Raw genomic sequence first — 23,678 nt, forward strand, 5'->3', positions numbered from 1 at the left:
TTAAAAAGGAGGTGGGGGGGGGCACAGCCTCACGGGGTCGGGGGGGCCGCTCCAGCTGGATTTTGATCTCGGGGCAGGGGGGCTCGGCGGTGGCGGGCGGCGCTGCCTGCGGGGAACCGGGGTGGGGTGGGGGTTGGGGGGCTGTGAACACCCATGGGTGCCCCCTCTCCCCCCCCCCCCCCAACGCCCCAGGGCTGGGCTACCTGGGGGGGTGCCGAGGGGCTCCTCTGGCCAGGGGCGGGTCGGTGAAGGCGTCGCGCTGGCGGGGGGCCCCGAGGGCGAGCGGCTGTCCTGCGGGCGCAGGGTGGGTGACGGGGGGTGCTGCACCCCACGCCCCCCCCCTCCCCCAAGCACCCAGCACCCATCAACCCCCCCCCTTCCGGCCCCCCCCGGCCCCCCCATACCCTGCCCGGCTCGGCCTCGGGTGCTCGTCCGGCTCCTCGGCCACGCTGCCGAAGCTGCTGGCGCTGGAGGACGAGCGGGAGAAGTCCCAGCGGAGTGCTCCGGCCTCTCCGCCCTGCCAAGGGACACACCTGGCCCCCTGTCACCCCACCCCTGTGCCACCCCGCCCCTGTGTCACCCCATCCCCTCTGTCACCCCGTCCCGAGCTGCCCATCCCCGTGCCACCCATCCCCACATTGTCACCGCACCACCCTGTCCCCATGCCACCCAGCCCTGTGCTGCCCCATCCCCAGGCCACCCAAGCGCCACGCTGTCCCCACCCCACCACATCCCCGACCTTGTCCCCCGTGACATCCAGTCCCTGTGCCACCAGCTGCCAGAGTGGCCCCGTCCCAGTGCCACCCCATCCATGTGCCATCTTGTCCCGTGCTGCCAATCCCTGTGCCACCGGCTGCTGGCGTGACCCTGTGTTCCATGTCCCCATAACCCCGTGTCTCCATGTTCCCATGTCCCTGTGTCCCATTCCGTGTCCTCTATCTCCACGTCCCCATGTCCCACATCCCCATGTCCCCGTGCCCCCCACCCTCCCTATCCCACACCCGTGTCTCGTGTCCCCATGTCCCATATCCCCATGTCTGTAGGTCCCATATCCCCATGTCACGTGTCCCAATGTCCGTGTCCCCATGTCCCACATCCCTACGTCCCCATCTCCCATGTTCCGTGTCCCCATGTCCCAACGTCTCCATGCACTGTGTCCCCATGTCCCAGTATCCCACGTCCGTGTCCCCACATCCCCATGTCCCTATGTCCCAATGTCTCCACATCCCCGTGTCCCAACGTCCCTGTGTCCCCATGTCCTGTGCCCCAGTGTCCCATATCCCATGTCCCACGTCCCTGTGTCCCATGTCCCCAACATGCCCAGGTCCCCACATCCCTGTGTCCCAGGTCCCGTGCCCCACATCACCGTGTCCCCATGTCACGTGTCCCCGTGTCCCATATTTCCATGCCCCCGTTCCCACGTCCCTGTGTCCACCACCCGCGTCCCCTCTGCCGGCGCCCACACGGGACCTGTCCGGGTGCCGGCGGCTCTCGGGGGAGCTGTGCGCGGAGCCGGCGCGTCGGTGTTGCGGCGGGGCCGTCCTGCGGGACAGCGGCGGGCGGTGAGGGGGCAGGGGCGGGGGCAGCCCCGCGCCCGCTCCCGGCGCGCACCTGCCGGGCGGCGCCTCTGGATGCTCTCGATGCCGATGGCGCTGGAGGCGGGAGCCGAGCGGGCCGGGCCGCCGCCGGGACGGGCTTCCCGGGCACCAGCAGCGCCTGCGGGAGCGCGGTCAGCGGCGGGGCGGGTCCCGGGGGGGGGGGTCCGGTGGTCCGGTGCCGGGCACCACTCTTCCACCGAGCCCAGCCGATGGCGCTGCCGCGGCGTCCCGGCGGCTCCCGGGCACCAGCAGCGACTGCGGGCGGCACCGCGTCACGGGGCACCGGGAGGGGCGGGGCTAGGAGGGGCGGGGCTACCGGGGAGCGACGGGAGGGGCGGGGCAACCTGGGGGGCGTGGCCAGGTGGCGGTGGGCAGAGGGGCGGGGATACGCTGCAGCACCGGGGTGTGGGCGTGGCCTGCTCGGGGCGGGGCTCGGGTGAAATAGGGGGCGTGGCCACGCGCGTGGAGCGAAAGGGCGGCCCTGCTATGGGGGCGGGGCCAACGGGAGGGGGCGTGGTCGGGGCGGGGCCATCGCGCAGCCGGACCCGGGGCGCCGGGGGGGCGGCGGCGGCCGGGGGGGGTAGGGGGGGGGACGTCGGGGGGAGGTGGGGGAGGCAGCGGGGGGGGGGAATGCCCGTGGGGCGAGACCCGCAGTGCCGCTGCCCCCCGGTGCTGCCCCACCCCCACCCCACCCCACCTTGAAGGACTCGAAGAAGCCGGGGGTGGCGGAGCCGTTGTCAGGGCGCTCGTCGTCGGGGCCCAGCCCAGCATGGCTGGCTGCGGCCTGCAGCTCCTCGTGCAGCGTCTCCAGCAGCGCCGCCCGTGTCCGCTCCTGCACACCACCTGCACACTGCCCTGGGTGCCAGCACCCACGGGTGCCCCCCCCCCCCCCCCCCCCCCGCGTGGAGCAGCCCCATACACGGCACCCGCTGCAAGGCCGGCACCCATGCGTGCACTGCCAGGGGTGCTGCGTGCAGCCCCCTCATGTGCAGCACCCGTGCATGCAGCACACCCCCCCACGCTCAGCACCCCCACCCCAATAACCTCATGCGCAGCCCCCGGTGCATGCAGCACCCCATGTGCAGCACCCCCACGCGCTGCATCCACAGGCATGGTCCTGCTGCTGGGCCGGCACCCCCGGCACCCACGCACGCAGCACCGCCATCTTAGCTACCGCCCCCCCCACCCCCCCCCCCCCCCCCCCCCCCACCCCCCCCACCAGTGCCCACCTCCAGCTTGGCGAACTTCTCCGCCTTGTAGCAGGCGCTACGTCGGCATTGATCAGCTTGGTGAGCAGGCATTCCTGGAACTCGGGGCCCTGCCGGGGCGAGGGACGGCCCTGGGTGCGTGCTGGCCGTGGGATCCACCCACCCACCCCGGAGCAGCACCCATGGGTGCTCACCTTCCTGAAGATGGCGGGGTCAGGCAGCGGCGGGCCCGAAGAAGGGCACGTCGTCGCGGGCGGTGACCGAGACCCTTGTAGAGGGTGCCCTGGGGGCCGCCTGCTCCAGCTGCACCACCACGAAGGCGTTGCAGGAAGTTGGAGGCGATCATGTCGGGCACGAAGGGGGTGTTCTCGTCTGGAAGACGACGGCCACGATGTCGTTGCCGATGTGGCGCTTCCGCTGCAGCTGTGGGGACACGGGGACACGGCGGGGGTGTGGGCAGAGGTTGGGTGCTGCCACCCCCTGCGCCCCCAGGGACACCCCAAAAGACCCCAGGGGTGCCCCGCCAGCCCCTGCGCCTCCTGGATGCTTCCCCAGTGCTTAGGGATTGCCCCAGGAACCCTCGCACACAATGGACACCCCCAAAACACCTACGGGTGCCCTGGCAGCTCCTGCACCCCAAAGATGATTCCCAGCATCCCGAAGGTCCCCTTGGAGTGGATGCACCCCACAGATGCCTCAAAAGCACCCAGGGGTGCTCCAGGAGCCCCTGCACCCCACAGAAACCCCACAAGCACCCAGGGGTGTGCCACCAGCTCTTGTGCCTCCCAGATGCTCCCCAGCACTCAGGGGTGCCCTAGGAGCCCCGTGCACCCCACAGACACCCCCAAACACCCAGAGTCAGCCTGCACCCCAAAAACATCCCCCCAGCACCACAAGTGCCCCGCCAGCCCCTTGCCCATCGCCACAGGCATCTGCATCACTCACAAACATCCAGGAGCCCCTGCACCCTGCATTCCCCTCCAGTACCATGGATGCCCCCTGAGATATCACCACCACCCCCCCAGCACCGATGGGTGCCCCACCTGCTGGGCATCACCTCTGGTGTAGGGCAGCTGGTGGAAACGTGGAACATGATCTCCTTGTCGCGGAAGTGGCAGTACACCGACTCGCTGCCCGTCTGCCCGTGCGTCACATCCAGCCCGCCCCGAAACCTGCACGGGGTCGGGGGGGAGATGCTGAGGACTGGGGGGACAAAGGGCAACAGGGACGGGGACATGGGGGTGCCCGCCCCCAGCACCCCATCACGCACCCCTTGAAGTCACGCAGCTGCACCCGCTGGCCCAGGACGTCGAGGAACTCGGCGAAGGCTGGGCTCTCCTCTGTGGTGCCGAAGAGCTCCTCCTCGGAGGTCTGCGGTGGGGCAGCCGTGGGTGCCACCCCCCGGCACTCCCCCTCCCACCCACACACCCCCCCATGCTCCCCTGGTCCCCCTTCCCCCCCCCAACCCCCTACCTGCCCCAGCTTTTGGTAGATGACGCCAAATTTGAAGTGGTTGCTGAGCACGTGCTCATCGAAGGCAAGGATAAGGCGGGACGCCTGCGGGGCCAGGAGGTGCCTGGTTGGGTGCGGGGCACCCCGGGGTGCCCCCACCCATGGGTGCTCCCCCCCACCCAGCACCCCGCTCACCTTGGGGTAGAGCACGGGGTAGAAGCGATCCACGTTGACGTCCTCGCACACCAGCTGCGGGAGGGAGGGCAGTTGCGGCGGGTGCCCCTGGCCAGGGGGGGGGGGCACCCATGGGTTCTGCTGGAGGATTGGGGGGGGAGGGCACCCACCTTGGCCATCTGCACCACATTGGGGAACTCGGCCAGGCAGGAGATGGGCACCACATCGTGCAGGGTGCGGGTGCGGGTGCTGCGGGGGTGAGGTGGGGGGGGGTCAGGGTGGTGGCCCACCCCCCAGCCAGCACCCATGGGCCCCCAGCACCCAGCTCACCGCAGCAGCAGGTGGAGGTGCTCCTGCTCATCATACTTGAGGGAGAAGACAAGGTGGCCTAGCGCCGGGTCCAGGGAGTAGTAGTTGAAGTGCTCCTGTGAGGAGGGGCCGAGCACCCATGAAGGCACCAAGGGGCGCTCGCGTCCCACACCGTGGGGCACCCGTGTCCGGCGGTACCCACGGGGCACCCGCAATCCAAGCGTCCATGCCCATGGGACGCCCGTGCCCATGGGTACCGCTGCCTGGAGGCACCCGTTCCTACAGGGCACCCATGCCCAAGGAGCACCCATGCCCGCCGGGCACCCATCCTCATGAACACCCACACCTATGGGGCACCCCCACCCGTGGGACACTCATACCCATGGGCACACACGCAACGGGACACCCATCTCCAGCCGTCCCCGTGCCCATGAGCACCCGTGCCCATGGGGCACCCATGCCTGAAGCACCCACGCTCAGGGCCCCCCATCCCACAGACTCTCGTAGGCTCCCCATGCCCGTGGGCACCCCTCCTTCCAGGGCCCCCATGCCCACAGACACCCCTGCCCATGCGCACCCATGCCATGGGGCACCCACACCTCAGAACACCCAACGCACGGGGCACCCACGTTCCTCAGCACCCCTACACACGGGCACTCATCCTTATGGGCTCCCCATCCCCGTGCACACCCATACCCATGGAGAACCCCATCCGTGAGCACCACGGACACCCATGTCCATGGGCATCTCTACCCACACGCACCCATGGTTATGGGGCCTCCGTGCCCATGCACACCCATGGGGACCCCACACACCCCCCTGACACCCTCCCCACCAGCACCCTTGGGTGCTCACCTTGCCCAGGAAGTGCTTGCGGTAGATCTTGGCCGTGTGGTTGCCCTCCAGCCTGGCCCGGGTTGCCAGCTGCCGGGGTCGGGGGGGGGCTCGGGTGCCCCACTCAGCTGGTGGTTGGTGCCCTCGATCCAGTAGCCCCCGAATTGCGGCAGCAGGATGAGGGGAACGGCCCCTCCCGGCCCAGCACCTGCACCCACAGCCGAGGTGGGTGCCCCAAGCCCCCCCCACCCCCAATGTCCCCCCCCCAAGCTGCTCACCCACCCCGGCACCCTCCCTCGGGGGGGGGGGGGGACAGCCACGCTACCTCGTGCACGCTGGGGTAGGGGATGTAATCCTCTTCTGTCTGCAAGACAATGGGGAGGGGGGGTGAGGGACATGCTGGCACCCATGGGTGCTGCTTGGGCACCCACCACCAGCGATGCCTACCTTGAGCGGGGGGGGCGCGGCGTGGCGCTGCTGGGCCATCCTGCTGCCCTGCGGGAGGCAGGGGCCGTGGGTGCCCCACACCCCTTCCCGGGGGTGGGGATGGGCACCCTTGGGTGCCCCCCCCGTGTCTCCCCCGTCACAGCAGGGGAGCACCTGCGGGGCCTTACCTCGGGGTGGGGTGGCCGAGGGGGTGGCGGCACCCGCTGGGGACACGTCTAGGTGGCCCGGGGGGGCCCGGGGGGGCCCATGGCGCTTCCTGGGAGAGAGGAGCGGGGGGGTGGGAGGCTGGGAGCTGCCTCTGCCGTGGGGACCCAGGGGGAGGGTGGGCGAGGGAGGGGTGCTGCAGCGGGGAGGGCTGGCCAGGAGCCTGGGGGGGCACCGCCTCGCCCCCCCCCAGAGCCCCCCGCCGCAGCCCCTGCCCGCTCGGCTGGCGGCGTTACCCCTGAAGCCTACTGACGGCAGCAAGCCGAGCGCCGGCTGCGGGGAGCCGGAGGGACGGGAGCGGCCGGTGCCGGGTGGGGACATAGGGGGTGCCCGGCCGCTGGGACCCCCCCCCCGAACCGTAACACCCCCCACCCCCCCCCAGTGCCCCCCTCCCCTAAGGGCGCCCTCTGCGGGCGGGCGGCGGCGCGGCGCGGGGCAGCACCACGGACAGCGCCGGGCGCCGCGGGGACGGCGACAGCGCGACACGGGCGTCGTGCAGGAGCGACCCGGGGCAGAACGGGACCCGGGGCAGAACCCGGGGCAGAACGGGGCAGAACGGGGCAGAACGCCACCGGGCCCCGTGCGGACGGCCCCGCGTGCAAACGCCGCCCCGGTGCAAACGCGACACGGTGCAAACGCCGCCGGCCCCCGTGCGAACGGCCCCGCGTGCGACCCTGCTGCAAACGCGACAATGTGACCCGGCCCCGTGCAACCACGGCCCGCGTGCCAACATCACCTTGGTGCAAACGGCCCCCTCGTGCACACCCGCCCTGTCCCCGTGCAAGCACGCCCCCCACCCCCCGCACCGTGGTCGTGTACCCCCCCCCGCCAGCACCCGAGGGGGGGCAGCCCCGCGGTGGGGGGCAAGGTGGGGGGCAGATTGCAGGGACACGGATGGGGGGGCGCAGATTGCGGGGCCGGAATGGGCCCGGAAAGGTTGGGGGGGGGGGGGGCAGATTCCGGGGGTGAAGGGGGGGGGCAGATTTGGGGAGGGGGCAGGTTGTGGGGTGGACGTGGGGGGCAGGGCGGGGAGGGGGCAATTCGGGGGGTACATTATAGAGGGGTTTGGGGGGCACACGGGGGCTGATGCCACCCCCCGGCCCCCCTCCGGGCCTGCCCGCCCGCCGGGGTCCCTCCGCCCAGGCCCGGAGCATACCCCCCCCGCTGCCGGTACCGGCTGAAGGTCACGGGCGCACGGGCCCGCCTCGGCTCCCCCCCCCCCCCCCCCCCAGCCTCCCCCCGGTGTCCCCGAGGCCGGCGCAGCACCGGGGGGGGCGACCCCGGCGTGGCGGGGGGGGGACCCGGAGGGACCCCGGCGGCGGGGCCCCGCGGCGCGGCACTTACCGGGGGGGCGGCGGGGCCGGTACCGGAGCGGAGCCGGGGCCGGGGTCGGTACCGGAGCGGAGCGGAGCCGGTACCGGAGCGGAGCGGAGCGGGGCCCCGCTGCTCGCTGCCGCCGCGCCGCGTCACGTGCGGCGGGGCGGGGCGGGCCCGCACCGGGGGCGGCCGGCACCGGGAACCGGCACCGGGACCGGCACCGCCACCGGGACCCGACCCCGGCACCGGGAACCGAGAAAACGGCACCGGAGCCGGCGGCAGCTCCAGGAACCGGCGCTGCGAACTGGGATCTGGCACCGGCAACCGGCACCGGGAACCGGGCAGGGCAGCGCCCCCAGGCCGGGGATCCTGTGTCCCCCCCCGACCCCCCTCCATTACCACTGCCAGCACCGCCCCCCCCCCCGCATCCCTGGCACCCGGGTCCCCCCCAGCTTCCCCCTGCACCCATCACCGGTGCCCCTGCTCCACCCTGCGGCCCGGGGAAGCTCCTGAAGCCCCCCCCCCACCCCGGTCCCCGGGGAGCCCTCTCCTTCCTGCTGCCCCTCACCGGTACCCAGGTGCCCCCCATCCATCACCAGCATCCCCCCATTCTCCCCAGCGACGTACCGGTGGGGCCCCCTGCATCCATCCCTGGTACCCAGCGTACCGCCACAAACCCAGCCCTGAGCACCCCGAGTACCCCCATCTGTCCGTCTGTCCATCCATCTGTCCATCCCTGGCACCCAGAGCTCTCCCCCCTCATCCACCCTCCCACCCATCCCCGGTACCCAGAGAAGCTCCATCCATCCATCCATCCCCCATCCACACACCCCAGACCTTCCCCACCAGCCCCCAGCTGAGCCCCCCAGGACCCCTCCAGGGCCAGGACTGCACCCCCCAGCACCCACCTCCCCATCGGGGCTGTGGGACGGGCACGGTGACTCGGGATGCTCGAGGAACGGCTGGCACGGGCTCCCCGCCGCCGGGTGCCAGGAGCCACAGGCTGGCACCGAGCCACGGCCCCGGGGAGCGCTCCTGGGGCCCTGTGCCAGCGTGGGGATGAGGTGGACGTGACCCGCCGGCACGGGGATAAGGACACCGAAGTGCTCGGCCCCGCAGCTGCACGGGTGCCGACTCCCCGACAGAAACACCTCTGTGCTGCAGCACGAGGCAGCGCCAGCCATCACCGCTTCCGCCAAGGGACCGCTGCCAAGCGCCACAGGGCACGGCCAAGGCGCTGGGAGCCATCGAGGCTTCACTCGGGGGAAAAGGCGCCCTTTGCCAAACGCTTGCACCATTCCCACGCCAGCGCAATCCTGCTCGCGCCTCTCCGTGCGTATCGAGCTCAGAGCATCTGCACCCCTGTCTGGGGGGTGCAGGGCCAGGAGACAGCCCCCCAGCCCTCGCTGCGGCATTAAAACATGAGCGGACAGGCACGTGTATGCACTTAATAAGGCTTCCACAGCTCAAATGACAACTTTAGTCGAATATGTTTGCAAATACAGACAAAACAGTAAATGCGCCTTCGATCACATCTTGTACCTGCGTCCCACACCTGGCCCTAAGAAACAGCGATGCTGAGGTACGGCCGTACATCGCCGCTGGGAGCACTGCTACAGCCCAGCTCGCTGCTTCCAGCCAAGTTTAGAGACTTAATTTGCAACATTATAAGCTCAAGGAAGAGACTCTCATAACATAAAAAAAAAAAATTAACAGCAGGTTGAAAAAAAATATGGAATTTCCAAGGAGTATGTACACAAGCGAGTGCTTCAGTCTGGGAAGAATTAAAACCTCCTGCCCATTTCCAGAGTGGAGCCGCTTTGGGCATTGGCAAGCGTGACTGAGGGCGCGCTGAATTCTTGCTGACGTCTTTACCTTGGGAAAGATCACACCACTTCGCCGCGCCGCTCCCCCATGCGGGTCCAGCCCCAACTTACACCAAAAAAAATCACTCTGGGCAGCTCTGCAGTCCCAGTGCCAGCTGCTTTGCCAACTCGCCATCCAGCCCCTCCGCTGCTGGGGATGAAGGGACAGGGAGGAGGACGCAGCGTGGAGACCTAGCGCTTGGCACAGAGCAGCTGTAATTCTTCAGATAAAAGGTACATTTATAAAAGAACGGGCTACCACGGTTGCTGGGAAGGGACACACTCTCCCACCGCTCCCCGAAGCCCAAACCCCGCCATCCACCTGCAAAGCTCCTCCAGTCCTTTAAAAAACTAAAGCTGCCAGCGCCGCAACCCGGCCCTCCGCATCCACATAAAGCGCCAGTGCACGAACTGGGGTTGCGGAAACAAGTTAAACTCTGAGGAGAACAGGAAATGTCTAACTTTATTATGGAGATACTTTGACAGTGCCCTTTTTTTTTTTTTTTTTTTAGTCTGGAAGTGGTACACTATTCCTGCTATGAATACGCAATCAGGAGAGGGAGAGATCCTTTCTGGGAGCTACAGGAGATGTAAAAAAAAAATAAATCATTAGTGCATTCCTGAAAACGAGGAGAACAGAGGGAAAACCTCTCCACATGGGAAACACACCACCCACGCGCAGCCCCTTCGCCAGCTCCAGCTCAGGTGCTCTAGATTCGAAGCTCCCCCAGTGATCGGCAGAGCGCTCTTGGCAGTAACGTACTGGAGAAAGATGTTATCAAAAGTCGTTAAAATATCCCACGTTTCTAAAAACACAGTTCACAGAGAAAGACCATGTGATTATTAAAGACCATCATGTTTGGAAGTGAAACTGCAGAAGGCGAGTGGCTGAGCAAGGGAAGCCCCGCGGGGACAGCGGGGGGGCAGCTCCCCGTCCCCTCTGCACCCCCAGGCTCCGAGTCGCTGATGGAAGGCTTTCATAGGCAGACCACAGCTTACACTTTGGGTAAATATATGAAGTTTTGAAAGAGCTAGACATTCCTCACAATTAACAATTTCTTTACTTCCATGCTGTACTGAAAGAGTAATAGTGGATCAAAGACAGGATTATCTGTAAGCAGGTTATGCCTAAAGAGTTACTGGAGAACAGATCGAGATGTTTTTGATCTACTGAATTACAACTCCTTTTTGGACAGACGAGGGTGGTATGGGATCTGCATCAGGGAACATACGAGAATTGCCACCGTCTCCCTTGCTAGAAACGTCTGCCTGTAAACATGATAACGCTGTTACTGCTGCTAATCTTTCCAACCTTACTGTTGCTTTATTAAATATAAAATTGGGAACGTTCTTTTGAAGTCAGGATGTCCTTCAGTGCAATCTGCTTTGACATAAGGCATTTTGGGGGCAGTCATTTCAGAATGTGTTTCTGCCTTCTGGAAGAGTCAAGAGTTCTGTCCTGTATCCACCTTGTCTTTTAATGCCCTACCATGTCAAAATCCTCTTCCCTTCTGGTCGCTCCTTTGCTGCCAGCGCTTATAAAACCATCAGTGTCCAAGTAAACCAGTCCCTGAGGAGCAAGAAGACAACCACCGAAAGATTACGAGCTTGCGAGGTGGAGCTGAACTTTGCGTGGGCTTAAAATGAAAAGGGGGAGGAAAAAAAAAAGGAAAAAAAAAGACTCTCACCTTTAAATCCTTCTTCAGGCATACAAACTGGGGATGGAAAGAAAGAGGCATCACGTTAGAAGTCTCCTGACAGTCATTTCTAAAAGGATCTTTTGTCTGATCAGCATACCGCAGCGCTCAGCTGTATCTTCAGTTGACAGTTACAGGAAAGCTTCAACATCTCTATTTTCCTCTCATGTTTCTACTGTTTCAACCCAAAGCTGACACAGCCCTACATGGCCACCACCATTCCTGCCAGAAACGCAGCAGCATTCAGCTTCCCCAAATCCCTCATCTTCCCCAGCAGCGCCCGGGGGTCCCCCTCACCTTGCATAACGTCATCCATCGCTGCGTAATCTGCGATTGGTTCATCAGCCTGGAAAACAGAAGAGACGGGGGGTTAACGAGCACCTCGCTGGATGTTAGCAGTGTTATCAGCTGTACAGGTCAGTCCTGCTCTGGAGAGGAACGGGGAACTGTTGCCAGAACACATTCTGGCATGGGCTGGGAATAAGAGGGGAGAACTCGTGCTGTAATTTTGCTGTCCTTTGGGCTGGTGCGCACAGTTTTGCGGCACAGGCCAGCTAAGAAATGTTCTTTAAAGAAAGAGAGACTTTTCCTTCCCCAAGAAAGGCAGGAGCTCCAGGAAGAGCTCGTTAAATTAAGCTGATGGCCAGCCACAGGTGGGCACGTCCAGGGCGTGGCAGTTTTCATGTGCACCATAACGTGTTTCTCTTTGACTGTACAAAATTTTGTTCAATTCTCTGCTTTACTCGACTTCCTTTAGCAGCCACCTCACTCTCACATTACCTTTAATAAAATGACAGACTCGGGGATGACTCCCAGGCTGCCGAGCGTTGCGGTGTCATCACTTAGTATCTTCCCGTCGATCGACAAATTCTGGTCGAAGGGAGCAACTGAAAATGCATGCATGATCTGTGCCAACACAATGAGACACGCTGATTTTGTGCAGAGGAAAAACATACCGCTGAACTACGCAAAAACACCGCGTTTAGAAGACAAACGCATGCCTTTTGATGCCACTTGGGATTTTATACTCTTTCCCCTCTCCATCTCCTCCCAGCTGTACTCTCTTGACTATTCATTTCATGTTTTCTTATTCATGAACAAACACTCCTTGGACCAAAAACGCCTTACCTGTATTTTCAGCTCTTTCAGCGTCTGATTAGCAGAAACAAGCAGTGCTTTTTCCCCTCGGACTTTTCGGTGCCGGGTGCTCCGCCTGATGCCTTGCTTTTGGTAAGTGATGTAGTTCTGGTGCGAGATCTTCTGGCGCTTCGCACCACCATTGGTCTGGAAACAATTCAGAAATCAGGAGCCCGGCTCTGGCCTTTGTGGAAAATACAACCTCCCCTTCCCCCAGACTGCATTTCAGGCAGGTCAGTCATGCGAGGGAAAGCACGAAGCACTGAAACACCCCTTGGAAAGTGAATGACGCATGCAAGTATCACCAAGAGGTCGAGAAGACCGAAGGACTTGCCTTGAAACTTCGCCCCTGCTCCTAACACCAGCACAGCGCTTACTGTCAGCCAAGCGTACGAGTCACTGTCAGTATTTGATGCAGCAGTGACCCCTCCTCTCCAAAAAGAGAGCAAGGAAGAACTTGACGTGTCAGGAAGACGTACACTAGCGCATTTACATCAGGGGAAGATGAGTGCTGCTGCCTTTCCCAGGAGACACAGCTTCCCAGTGCCGGCCCTCGTTAAGGATTTGGTATTAGGAGTAAGAGTATTTAAGGTAGCCTGAACACCAAGTGACCGACATTCGGGAGCAGGCAGATCTCTAACACAGATATCTAACTTACAAAGCACTGATTGGGAACGAGCCCTGGAGAATGCTTTCATGCTGCAACCATGAAGCACACTGGCAAGGAAGCTAGAGAAAAGCCAGCACTGCTCCTACAGCTAGGTTTAAAACCAAAGAGCATGGGCGCAAAACTGGCCTTGGTAACGTAAAGTGAGACAAAATGTGCAGTATGACCATGACAGTAACACAATTTAAGACACAGTTGCTTTCTCTTTCGCCTGCTAGATGTAAACAGAGGAAAAGAACTGTTCCATCATGCTGACTCAAGAGGTTGGTGCAAAACTGAGGAACCTTGTAGTATTTTTGATCTCTACCTGGTTAAAATCTGGGTCTTGCTCCCCCTCTGGCTTGTTTTCCTCCCTTTCCTCTTCAGCTTCTGAGCTGCTCACGTTCAGCTCTGGAGCAGCGTCCTTCATTACCTGAAGTCATAAAAATCATTCTGTGTAACTAACCCAGACTGTCACATCACGGCAAACAGCTTTCAAAGACTTCTAGGATGCCACCTTGATCAAATGAGCCGAGGCAGAGCAGGAAAAACCCAGGGATCTGCTACACATGCTCTGCAGACTTCCCCCGCACCCCGAGCTGCATCAGACCATGGGGGACTCAGCTCAGCAGAACACACGCAGCTTGTCAAGCTTCTCTGCTGAATTGCAGGTGCTGGCTAAAAATCAAAACCCCACTGCGGGGACATCCTGCTTCCTGTGGCTCAAGACCTACGCTCCTCTCCAGGCAAAGGGAAAGTCTCCAGGGGCCTGGACTGATTTCTTTCCCATTAGCTGGCTGCTTCTCTGTTCGACTAAGTGTATTACGAAAGCCCTAACGCAGAGAAAGGAATATTATCTGTAAATTATATACTTATCCATCCCTGCAGCAGACCGACAAGAGGCACTCACCGCCGTTATTTATGGGTCTGGAGTTCGTAAGTAAATGAAATCTAAATAATTTACACAAACATATACAGAACTGAACATCCTTTTTATTTATAAGTCACTCCACAGGAAGCGTGGATCCGCTGGGCATGTACACACGTCTACACTTTGGCTGGGGCTGGGGTTTGCAAGGGAGCCCAGGAGGCTGGCGCACTCTCCATCCCGGATGCCTAAGAGCTCACTTCTCCATCAATGTATTTGCAATTAAAGATGCAATCACAGCTCCCAAGCATCCAGCGCCAACCGCAGCGTCCCCAGAGCCCTCTGGATTCCAGCAGTGCCGCCCTTCGGAGAAGGCGCCGTCCGCAACCTCCCTGCACCGATTTTATAGGGCCGTGACTTCCCTCCTGCAGCGTCAGCCCAAGGAGGAACCCAGGGGCTGCAAGGAGGGACGAGCAGCGGCGAGGTGGTGGAAAAACACTCCCTGACTTTGTGAGGCAAAGCTGGCAGGAAGGAAGCAGCGGCTCTGAGCGCCGCCATTTGCAGTACTTGCTGGTGAGAGCCCGGTGCCCGCGCAGCTGACGCGCTGCTTGCGGGCACCGTCACCGCTTCGCCTCTCGCTGGGGCTGCCCCGCTAATGAGGGATCTCGTGTGCCAGCTCTCGCCCTCTCTCACCGTCTCCAGCTGCTCGGCAAAGAATAGCTGCCTGTTTTCAGCAGCCCTATGTGTGAGTGTGGTCCTGTCCAGCACCAAGAGGAAAACTCCTCCTCTGCGCTAGTGCCAAGATACAGCCTTGGGATTCAGCCTCCAGGCAGGCTGCAAACGGGCAGCAGGGGCTCAGCACCATGCTCTGTGCTCTACGTCTTACAGCTGAGGCAGAAACCTCCAGCACCCTGCAGTTCTCTAGGCGCCATCTCTTCCATTTAGAATAAGGCTGGGGGTGGAAAAAAAAAATAAATCTCACTGATCTCACACTGCAAATGTGGAGGGAAGATTTTTGCCTCCCTCCAGCTTTGATTCTACAAGGAAGTCCAGGAAGCCTTTGCCTTGATGCTCCTGAATTAAGTTGATCCGACCATGCTGAGCTTCGCAGACCTGTTGTGTGCCTGAGTGCAATCACTAGAGGATGGAGGAGCCGAAGGCACTTCGGGAAGCTGCTGGCAACCAGCTACTCATGCATCTAAGTGCTCTGAAACCCTTTAAGCACCAGTTCAGATTGGAACTACTGTGACATAGCTGCGTTGCGCTTCGCCCCATCCTGGAAGCTGTCAGGGGACGTTTTTATCAGATCTAAGCTGCTGTGACTGTCTTGGGTTAAGCCGCCTCCTGTCATCAGCTGGATTTTGGCATCTTTACCTGAGCATACCCACAAGCTTTGATTTCCCTCTCAAAGCATAAAGCAAGCCCTAAGAAGGGGAACTTACTGTAACCAGCTTTCAGATACCTGTACAGCCACTTCCAGTCCAGTTCTGGACCTCACACTGACCCCATTAAGACAGCAGCAAAGCAGACACAATTCACAACTTTGTAAGGGATCTTTAAAACCACATCTGTGTTCACTGCTATTTTATCAGCTTGCAGATTGAAGAGCTTATTTCTATCTAGGAACAAACGTCACTTTAGCAACCAAGTAAGGAAATGACAAATACTGGAGGGGGAGGAGAACAGGTAGAGCCTGATAGCACGATTATGAGGACAGAGATGGTTACGACATTGCCTAAAATAATCAGAACTGGCATACACAGAAATACCTGACAACACAAAGACCACCAAAAGGATTTGGACTGGCAAAATGAAGCCTTGAGGAAACCAAGTGTTCAGAGCAACTACATCCAGTGTTCCCATTTGCCATTTTTGCCAAAGCAATAGCTCCCACGAACCAGAGCCAGGTGCTTTCTGCCCACTGAAAGCGGCCCTGCACTGCACCACCATTCCCACCAGCAGGCCCCACCTTGTAGGGATGCAACAGGCTGCGATAGCTGCCTCGCCACTGTGTTCAGATTGCTGTTTATTTAGCTGTTTGGGTTCTCAATTGGTGCAGTTTCTGTTAAATGAAATGGTGCCAGGAGGAGTGAGGACCAAGGGAGAGATCCGTACCTTTTTATTATCCACCACTTTATGGATGTAGATAGTTGCTTGGGTGTACTCACGCAAGTCCCGCTGCTGTTGGCATAACAGCCCTTCTCTGCATTCTGGACAGAGTTCTGGGGAGGCACAAAGGAAAACGCATTTAATTGCTTCGGCTCCTTGGAGACACTGAGTATATGCACCTGCCCAATGCCTCTCACTGCTAACCCAGAGCAGCTCACATAACGAGGGGCATCTGCCAAGCTCAGTGTTTACTGCGGCTGCTGCGGATCCCCTTAGATCTGACCCTTTATCCAAAAAGAGCCTTTTCCCAGGAAGTCAGCACCAATTAGCAACACAACAGAGCACAGACAGCAGTAAAAGATTCACTCACTGGGCTCAGAGGTGTAAAGTGCGCTCTCGGGGTCTGCCCCAGCAGCTTGTGTTCGGGTGATTTTGATGACATGATCCACGACGAACAGTTTTTGAATCCTCTCCCACTCGCTGGGCCATATTAGAGCTATACTGTGCAAAGAAACAAGAACGTGCTTTATGACATGGAAAAGCCAAGCCCCGAGCACGCAGTGAAAACAGTGCTGAGCTTCTGAACAGCCTCCTCTTTTCATTTTAGTCTGCAGGTGAAAGAAGGGCAGCAAAACCAATCCATAACCCCAGCTACATGAGAGGGCCTGTATGCCCAAGATAACAGGGAAGAGGAGTGTGTTATTAGTGACACTTATGCTCCAGTCATGCCCAGCATGCACAGCCGGAGGGAGGAAGGAGGAGGAGAGAAGTGGAAGATCTGCTACATTTTTAGTTCTGCATCACTGCAGAAGCAAAGCTATGGAGCATAAACTCCAGCCCAGCGTCCAGTGCTCCAGGGGTAAATCTCACGGAAAGCAAATCTTAAAGGAAGCTACATGTTTCTAATGCCCCAGTCAGATTCAGGGTAGTTTATTGTTAGGAACTAGCCAAGCTTAAGTAAGCTCTTTTTTTCCTGAGACAGCATCCTGTGACAATTTGGGTCTTGACCTATATGAAGATTTATACTAAGGTAGGCCTGAGAAAGCATCTGTGCTAATTTTGTTCAAGGGACAGCATTTGCTCCTCATGTTGCTGCAGCTCAGCAAGCCTCTGGGAATGCTCCCTGAGGCCCATGAGAGACAACAGCACCCGGCAAAGGCAGATGAGTGAGCAGAAGAAACTCACAGTTTAGAGTCTTCTTTGGTCATGGAAGCATAGGTGAACATGAGGCCCCCATGGGGGCAGAGAAGAGCGCTGTTTCCTACCGAGGACACAGGGCTGCATCGCGTCGGTCTCCTGCTCAGGCAAAGAAAAGGAACAGTAAGTGGTTTGTAAGCGTGGTCAGGTTATTTCATGTGGAAGAAAAAAAATCGCAAGTGTGCAGGCAGCTGAGAAGAGGAAATCACAGGTGAGTATTTACAGAAGGCATTCCAGTGGGGAATATTAAACTATCACCATCAAGGAAATCAGATCTGCGTTCCTGTGCGCTGCAAAATTACTCTAATGCCTAGCGGAGATTTCCATCTCGTACCACCAGCAGCCCGTGGAAACGGGATTGAGTGGTGACCTTTGCCTAGGATACAGCTTCAGACAGATGAAAAAACTAATCAGGTTACTATCTAATCTGACCATCTGGTTAAGACACGGTAAACAAGGAAATTCGGTTTCTTACAATGTATTACAACTGCTATGAGCACAGGGTCCAAGTCCTGCAAAATCAGCTTCCTTGTTTCCGCAACGGCAAAGCACAGGTAACTACACACACCAGGCAAACGCTGATTCAAAAGTGAAATTGCTATCTGCAGCACACCCCCAAAGAACCAGAAATTAAAAGCACCAAAAACCTCAAGCTGGTTACCTGACAAATTTCCTCCATTCTTCTACAAAGAACTGTGAAACAATATACAGCTCATCTGTCTCCTGAAAGACAAGAGAAAAAAATAATAAAACAAATCTTCTGTTAATTACTCCAACAATAGAGAGGCAATGACTATTCAGCTTTTTCTGCAGTGCTCATTCTTTTCGAGATCTCAGTGTTTTTACCATGACAACTCCATCCGAGCGCACTGGGACAACCAAGTAAAATAATTTGAGATCAAGCACTAAGTACTTACATTACTAATCTTGTGTTTATTACAAAGTTAGTTTAGCTTTAGATCCAATTACCTTTAATTCATAGCAGGAAGCGGTCATTTTCCCTAGAGCAGCTAAGGCTCTCTGGCAGTGTGTTTCTGTCGCCGGGTACTCCTTCATGTACTCAGCGTCTAGAGCAGACACATCTACGTACCCCGGTGGGGACAGGGTGAGAGACCATCCCATCCTGCCCTCCCTTTCCTCACCGAGCAAAATCCACGAGTGGTTGCTTTCAGCAATAGCACGCGCTGATTCAGAACCAGGGATGTGCACCCTCACAATGCAGCATTTTTGGGACAAACTATTTTTTTTTCCTGCCCCCAGACAAGAAATCACAGAGATCCTAAGAGCTGGGTGACAAAATGATTTCTGTGCTCACCTGTCTGCCTTCCCTAATGCAGATTCAAGGGCTCACTCCATCTTTCCACAGGAGAACTCCTGAGGTGTGCATGTGTAGATATAATTTTAATGTCCCTTCATACTTCCTAGATTAAACTGCTCCAATTTGGCTCTATTTTTTCTTTCTTTTTTTTTTTTTTTTTTTTCCTGGACCTCAACTGTTATATGGGTCAGGAAACCTCACAAAGATTATGAGCCCTGAATACTGCTGGTAGGACCTGACAGCTCTCCTTCGAAGGCTCAGCAGAGCATTGCCCATTTAGTCCCTCCTGGGTTCGGGAGCACAGATCCATACTGATCTCAGTATTTATTCCTGGCCAGAGCTGCTGGTGGCCCCGAGAAGGGACCGGGAGCAGCAGGCTGCCCTCACACGTAGGAGCAACCGAGGCAGACACCTGCCAAAGCAGCTTGGCAGGATCTAAGAGTCAATCATTAATCAGCACTGCGAGACACCCAGGAGCCAAGGCGTGGAGCCCGGCCAGCAGCTTGTGCCATTTCTCTCAAACTGCCTCAAAGCCCTGACGGCTCTTAAGAAGGTCCTGGAGAGCCGCACGCCCGAACCGGAGAGAGGCCAGTACAACAGGTCCTGTGCGACTGCCGCTCCTATTTGCATGGCTTCAGCATTTAGGGCAGCCCCCCGCGCCCTCTGCCAGGCTCGAGACAGAAAAGGACACTGGAGGAGCTGGGGCACATGTGAATTTTGTCCTACCATCAGCAAAAGCCCGGTGGGAAGGCAGACTAAGGGCAGTGGATAGCCCTCTCTCTCCACTGGCATGGCTGCACCGCGTAGGTACTTCTAGGGACGGATATAACCACTGCAGAAATATTGTCCCTGCTTATCTAGCTGACTCCAGGCCAGCGACAGCTATATTGGCACATGAGCAATTCTCGTGTATCTACAGCAGGGCTGTGTGCCAGCGCAGCTAATCGGGGGAAATCACACCTCTGCGCAGCGTACTTGCGAACTCCACTGGCACAGGCAACCCCGGCGCAAGCACGGTCTCACTCAGACCGAGAGAACGATCATCAGCCAGCGTCTCTCGCAGTCAAAATAAAATTTCATAGGAGAGGGATAAAAACTTACAGAATTGCTACCCATCTGCCACCACTCGTCTACAAAGAGATGGCACAGGATGCGCAGGGCATGCCCAGCCTGCGCGCTCCCAGGCAGGCAGACGGGGCAGGCAGGATGGCTCAGCTGGGGATGCCGCACCCAGGGATACTGCTCCCAAAAAGCAAATTTTGGGCAAAGCAGCAGGGAATGCCAGCTTCCACCTGACAGCCTTCCCCCCAGGCCCCACTAGCGTTCCCCTTCCCCTACCTGAGGCCAGCTGCCCAGGCAAGGCCTGCATTTATCGTGAAACAGGTTCTGGAGGGAGGTCTTCTGCTCGCTAGCCATCATCTTATGCAGAGCTTCATTTTCTTCTCCTTCACGCTCCAAAATCTGCATGAAACAGTTAGTTTGTGCTTCAGTTCCTCGCGGCTATTAAAAGGCGACATTGCTTTTCTCTGCTGCATTAGGTAGTGAAAACCAGAAACACGACCACGTATTTACGGTCAACAAAAGGGTAACATTATTTGGGGTCAAATACCTTGCACTGGGAACAGCACTCTTTGTTATTTGGGAATTCAGGGGCCTTTGGAAAGTATTGCTTGAGTTTCTTCCAGGCTTCCTTCGAAACCACCCTCCTTTCGTTTTCAGATATGCACAGGTCACCTGCACAGAGAGAGCCAAGAGAAGGGCTTTGCTCTTGATGTACTCAGCAATGTTTTGCAGCCCTAACTAGATTTAAGAGATTACAGGGTATAAATGTGGGGGAAGATATTCATGCACTTATCAGGCAACACCATGTCAGCAGAAAGACCACAACTAATACACAAAGTCACCTTCAACTTCTTTATCATTTCCTTGTTCAGGCAGGCAAAAAAATAACGTTACTTTAATTCACATAAATGTCCTTTAGGTCTCAGAGCCTGTGAACCAAGCAGCCAATCAAACACAACGCAGGCTGAGGCAGTGACAGATGCCTGGAGAAGCAAGGACAAGCCAGAGAGGGCACCAGGCTAATGTTTTCTGATCTTGGCTATCTGGAGCTATGATTTCACGGTGACTCCACTTTTCAAATTGCAGACCAATCCTGTGCCCCACGAAACAGGAGCCAAGTGCTTTCCGTGTCCACGAAAAACAAAATTACCACTGTATATAACCTCAGACTGCCTCACATGCTCTATTCAAGCACCTCGGAATCCTAAAAGGACGTGTTCCCCCTGCACCTGAGAGCCGCCCTTCCCAAACCGTGGTTGCACTCGAACACCTCATTTCAGCTACGCCTGTTAAGTGTGAGGAACTCCCCAGGATGTTCAAACAGCCCAGGTTCACAATCAGCTGCAGAGACTCCTTGCAGTAACACCCCCCACAAGAGAAACAGGCAAACAGCTGAAGGGCACCTGCAGAGCTGGGAAGAACTTCACTGCCCGCAGCTGGGGGGGAGTAACTGGGGTGTGAGGACAGCAAGCAAGATTCACCAGCCAGCACCCAGACTCCTCGCCTTATTTATCCAGGCGACTGATGCTCAAGGAACAAGAAATGGTTTAGGGCAAGGGATCTGTGCTTGTCGTTTTAGCGACAGCAGTACCGGAGAGGTTACACTAACGCATCTGAGCACCACACGTACGTGTGACCGGGTGTGCTCCAGCGGCCGAGCCAGCCTTGGGAAAACCCGAGAGCACAACGGCTCAGGGATCCGACGGCCGGCTGCCCGCACGGTGGATGCCTGCCAAGGGGAAAACACAGCCGCATCTCCTCCGCGACAGCTGCTGGGAAGTCAAGGCTTGGCTGTGCTGCACGCACGAGAAATGAGAGCAAACCAGGTTCAGATGCAGTACGGGAATATTCATGCCTCAATGGGGATCTTACCAGCAAGGGGGAGGCAAAACAGCAACCGCAAAGTTGTGGTGCCGGTGCCAAGAAGGGTCCAGCAAAGGAGGGGATATCCTACTATCTGCTCTGCATTTCTATAGCCTGAGAGCTCAGCAGGCAGAAGATATGGATAAAAGGCTCCTTCCTCCCCGCCCTCTGGCAGCTCTTTAACATTACAGCAGCTCCTCAGCCCCACAGAGAGGCAGCTTTCCTCCTTCTAGCTAAGCCTGGACCTCTGCCAGTCCCCGCAGGAAAAAATAGCAACGCTCCCCTCCTGCCTTTCCTCTAATAAACAAAGGTCAGGCCGGACTGCTTCGAAGCAGCGCTTGGCCCCTTGTTCTTCATCAAACACGACCAAGTGGCCCAGCTTTACCATATGAGGAGGCAGGACCAGGCTGCCTTCCAGAGCCAGCAAGGATGGGAAAATGAGCCTGTACAAATAAGGACCCTGACACCGTGTGATTAATGAAAACAGACTAATATGCTGCGGAGTGAAAGAGGTGGAAAAATCAGATCTGAACGCGTGGGGAAGAAGTGCTTTGCCATCTGGAAGATGACCACCCTAACCGCTGATGAACCCTGCTTCCCCCTCCCACAGTCTCTCTCCAGGGACACATTTTGGGCACAGACATTAAAGAAGTCTTAACTTCTGTAAAAAAAATTCTTTGCCAGGGTTGGGAAACTACCAGAGAGCGAAAAATCACAGCAAAGACGTAAAGAGACTTCTTAAGGGAACACCGGGATGGTATGTCTGGAGGCGGGCCAGACCTCACAGATAAAGTGCTGCCTTTTCCAGAGAGTACCAACAAGGCAGTGCCTTCCTCCACAGCAAAATTAAGGCTGAATTACTGAAACTACAGGTTTGCTGATACACTCCAGAGGAAAATTGTAAGTGTGTAGAGGTGGAAAGGTTGCTTTAAATGAGTAATCGAAGGTTAGCTCAAGCTGATGAGAAGCGACCTGCCAGTTGCCCCCATACTTAATATTTATTCCAGTACAGCCCGAAGTAACAGATAAACTAGCAATTTACCAGCGTAATGTTTTTATGATGTCTGGCTGCATTAAATGTTTCACCACCACACCGTGTTTTTATTTAAAAGCAGCAGCCTTGCGGCACTGGGAAATATGGTGCAAAGGCCCTGTGAAAAACAGGTAACACCATGACAAAGTGCTTAAACACTGCTTTACAATGAGGCTTTATCAAGCCATTACTCTACATCTTTGATTAGCCTTAATGACAGGAGATGTGTTGCTAATTTATGGCATGTTTTTCTCTTAGTAGGAACAAGACCAAGCGTCCCAGGCAGAGCTGGCAGGGAAATCAATGCTTCCAAACAGGAGCCTACAGTAGAACACAATTATGTTTGAGAGTGACGTACAAGCTAAAAAGTGAGATTCAAACAACAGCGTAGCCAAGGATGTAGCTAACCAACCATCACTTAGCAAAACAACCAACATCAGGTCAAAACCTTATGTAAACAGACACCAAAGCACAGCAGGTGGGTAAATCAATACACTCAGGAGTCCCAGCCACTCACAGATCCGCCCAAGTTTCTCCAGTTGTTAGGCCAGTAATTCTGTACGCTGAGAGCTTAATGTAAACTGAGAGAACAAACTGACGCTCTCAGCTCCAACCTTGACTGATTTACACCATCTATTTTTTCTAGAATATCCTAAGACTTTCAGAGCTTTAACGTGGCTGCGAACCTTTGGTGCCACCCCCACCCCATCACGTCGCTTCGTTAGCGAGAGGAAGAGATGCCACCCTTCTGCAGCCTGGCTGTGTTTATTTACACCCTTTTCACTGCTTACACGATTTGGTGGACTGCACCACAGTAGTGCCATTACATATAAAAGCTCGAAGTTTTTAAGTGTCAAGAAAGACCAGGCAAATGAGAATAAAGTACACTTCTTCAGTAACTACTTATGCTGGTCTTAGCTGCAGCGAAGGCTACAAGGTTAATGTCTTGAGCAGTGGGCAACAACAGACATATTCAGCTCCATCCCCCGCAGAGACTTACCATGTGGGCAAACAATGTCTTCATTAAAATTTAACTCTTCTTCCTCCTCTCTCTTCTCTTCATTTGATTCATCTAATCGAAAAAAAAGAAGATGCACAGAGTTCCTCTCTGAAGGAAAAGCAAAATCTTTGGGGGACTGAAGCCCGGTTTCCCTTCAAATCACCGCAAAACTCTTAACCCAAGGGAGGCATGTTATTCTCAATGCATGGCCTGCTTGCCCAGAGGCCAGGCTGGATTACACGTAGGAGTGCTTTGAAGTGTGTGGAGCACAAGACCATCCTTTGTGAGATTACAAAGGATGCATTTGTTCCGGCTAAAGCACCACAGGGGTTCGCTGCTC

General features: G+C 57.6%; 2 protein-coding genes across 6 annotated transcripts in view; both read right to left on the minus strand.

The window, feature by feature from the left end:
* On the minus strand, positions 1 to 6,279 carry LOC121058451 (RAP1 GTPase activating protein). Its single transcript, XM_040534005.1, is given in 26 exon segments — positions 1 to 106; positions 204 to 291; positions 405 to 517; positions 1,471 to 1,543; positions 1,612 to 1,718; positions 1,789 to 1,853; positions 2,296 to 2,430; positions 2,828 to 2,863; positions 2,866 to 2,916; positions 3,001 to 3,036; positions 3,038 to 3,130; positions 3,132 to 3,181; positions 3,184 to 3,229; positions 3,850 to 3,881; positions 3,884 to 3,978; positions 4,077 to 4,177; positions 4,280 to 4,363; positions 4,454 to 4,507; positions 4,603 to 4,681; positions 4,763 to 4,857; positions 5,597 to 5,674; positions 5,677 to 5,756; positions 5,759 to 5,783; positions 5,901 to 5,939; positions 6,023 to 6,070; positions 6,190 to 6,279. Coding segments are annotated over 25 exon segments (1,800 nt in total). The 5' UTR covers positions 6,062 to 6,070; positions 6,190 to 6,279.
* Positions 6,280 to 8,977: 2,698 nt separating this feature from the next.
* USP48 (ubiquitin specific peptidase 48) overlaps positions 8,978 to 23,678 on the minus strand; it is a 32,574-nt gene continuing 17,873 nt past the window's right edge. For 2 of the 5 annotated variants that reach the window (XM_040533441.1, XM_040533442.1), the window contains exons 15-27: positions 23,339 to 23,410; positions 19,990 to 20,114; positions 19,719 to 19,841; positions 17,724 to 17,785; positions 17,051 to 17,161; positions 16,236 to 16,366; positions 15,872 to 15,978; positions 13,217 to 13,321; positions 12,234 to 12,389; positions 11,886 to 12,011; positions 11,403 to 11,451; positions 11,097 to 11,123; positions 8,978 to 10,978 (exon numbers count right to left, since the gene is read on the minus strand). In XM_040533441.1, the coding sequence (XP_040389375.1) occupies positions 10,956 to 10,978; positions 11,097 to 11,123; positions 11,403 to 11,451; positions 11,886 to 12,011; positions 12,234 to 12,389; positions 13,217 to 13,321; positions 15,872 to 15,978; positions 16,236 to 16,366; positions 17,051 to 17,161; positions 17,724 to 17,785; positions 19,719 to 19,841; positions 19,990 to 20,114; positions 23,339 to 23,410 (1,217 nt within the window). In that variant the 3' untranslated portion in view covers positions 8,978 to 10,955. Of the gene's footprint in view, positions 10,979 to 11,096; positions 11,124 to 11,402; positions 11,452 to 11,885; positions 12,012 to 12,233; positions 12,390 to 13,216; positions 13,322 to 15,767; positions 15,979 to 16,235; positions 16,367 to 17,050; positions 17,162 to 17,723; positions 17,786 to 19,718; positions 19,842 to 19,989; positions 20,115 to 23,338; positions 23,411 to 23,678 lie in introns of those variants that run through there. The other 3 variants (XM_040533443.1, XR_005814111.1, XM_040533444.1) reach the window with 3 other exon arrangements.

Source organism: Cygnus olor, chromosome 21 (genome assembly GCF_009769625.2).
Source record: "Cygnus olor isolate bCygOlo1 chromosome 21, bCygOlo1.pri.v2, whole genome shotgun sequence".
Taxonomy (NCBI): domain Eukaryota; kingdom Metazoa; phylum Chordata; class Aves; order Anseriformes; family Anatidae; genus Cygnus; species Cygnus olor.